Source organism: Crocodylus porosus, unplaced genomic scaffold, assembly GCF_001723895.1.
Source record: "Crocodylus porosus isolate Cpor-Errol unplaced genomic scaffold, CroPor_comp1, whole genome shotgun sequence".
In the NCBI taxonomy this organism is placed as follows: domain Eukaryota; kingdom Metazoa; phylum Chordata; order Crocodylia; family Crocodylidae; genus Crocodylus; species Crocodylus porosus.
Genome location: NW_017728953.1, coordinates 985,647 through 987,080, shown reverse-complemented (window position 1 = coordinate 987,080; position 1,434 = coordinate 985,647). Strand labels below are relative to the sequence as shown.

The following is a 1,434-nucleotide window of genomic DNA, read 5'->3' as shown; positions in this document are numbered from 1 at the left end:
GCTGCCTACCAGTTGTTTGCCCAGGGTGGGGCAGCCCCTGGAAACATCCCTGCTGCTGCCTGCCACCACCCAGTTCCCCCTGAAGCAAAATCTGGGCTAGAGCTTGACAGGGTGATTAGGGCTGGGGGCATAGATGTGCCCCCACCCCCTCACCCCAACCCCCATAGAGGCACAACCAGCAGCACCCTCTGTGGTGTGGGCAGGGGCATCAAGGCAGAGGCCAAACCAGGGATCCTGAGGAGAGGGCGAGAATCCAGACACCAGGTTTATTCTTGTACCAAAGGAGCATTTATTCATGGAGACGCCCCCACGGCCCCCCACCCCCAGGGCAGGGCTGGACAGCCAGTGGAGCTGAGAGATGCTACAGATCAGTCTATGAAGTGCTACGATCCACAGTGCTATCCGCTTTGGTATGGCCCATGGCAGACCCCCCCGGTACTGGGGGCTGTGGTTGAGCTTCTGCCCCCTTCCCCCCCACACACACATTTTCATCCCAGGGCAGATTCTCCCTGCAAATCTGACACCCCCGCCCCCCAACCACCCTCCTTCCTTAGAAGCCACTCACCAGGGCACCCCAGCTGCCACGCCTCATGGCCCAGGGGCAAAGCCTCACTCCACTGGGTGCCACAGCTGGGGGGGGCCACACACCAGGCTCACTTCTCCGGGGGGAGGGCAGGGGAAGGCACTGCTGTAGTCCCGTGGCTCACATGCCATGGAGCTACGCTGCCCACCTCTACTGCTTCCGGATGCCCTGCGCCAGCTGCGTGGCATTGCCCCCAGCCCAGTCCTGGAGGCGCAGGGGTGGCTGGTAGCGGGGACGGTAGCCGTAGGCGCGGAGGTGGTGGGCAAAATACTCCAGTGTGTACATCAGCTCCCCATTCACGTAGTGGAAGGACACGGCCAGGTCTGAGCAGCACTGAGGCCCCTGCAGAGAACAGGGGATGTGGGGGGCAGTAAAACGACAGCTCCCCACCTCCCAGGCCAGCACCCCCGGAACCCCCCACCCAGGATCAGGCCACAGCTCACCAAGCCCCCTCCTGCCGGGAGCCCATCACCATGGCCTCTGGGCTGGGGGTGCATTGTAATGGGGGGCAATGAGGGCCACGGGGAAGCCGCCAGGCACCCACGTACCTCCACAATGGGGTAGTAGCAGTAGTTCCAGTACCAGAAGCTCTTGGAAAACTTCCCAGTGAGGTGAGACGCGGGCGGGAAGGGGTGGAAGGTCTCACGGGCCAGCGTGTCCCGGGAGTCGCCCGCCTCCACCCCCATCTTCTCCAGGCACTGTCCCAGGGCCAGGTCCTCCACGGGGCTCGTGTGGCTGCAGACACGGGTCCGGAAGCCGGCCACGAAGCGGCGCAGGGCCTCGCGGCTCAGCACATAGCCGGCCCCGCCGCTCATGTAGCCCTGGCGGGCAAAGGGCTTGAAGCGTTTGCC

The 1,434-nt window shown here is 64.2% G+C and overlaps 1 protein-coding gene across 1 annotated transcript; it reads right to left on the bottom strand.

The window, feature by feature from the left end:
• Positions 1-471: 471 nt before the first annotated feature.
• Positions 472-1,431, bottom strand: LOC109324404 (glycoprotein-N-acetylgalactosamine 3-beta-galactosyltransferase 1-A-like; the record flags this gene model as incomplete). The annotated part of the gene is made up of 2 exons (XM_019556399.1): positions 472-925; positions 1,132-1,431. Coding segments are annotated over 2 exons (492 nt in total), but the record flags the coding sequence as incomplete, so codon positions are not given.
• Positions 1,432-1,434: the final 3 nt, after the last annotated feature.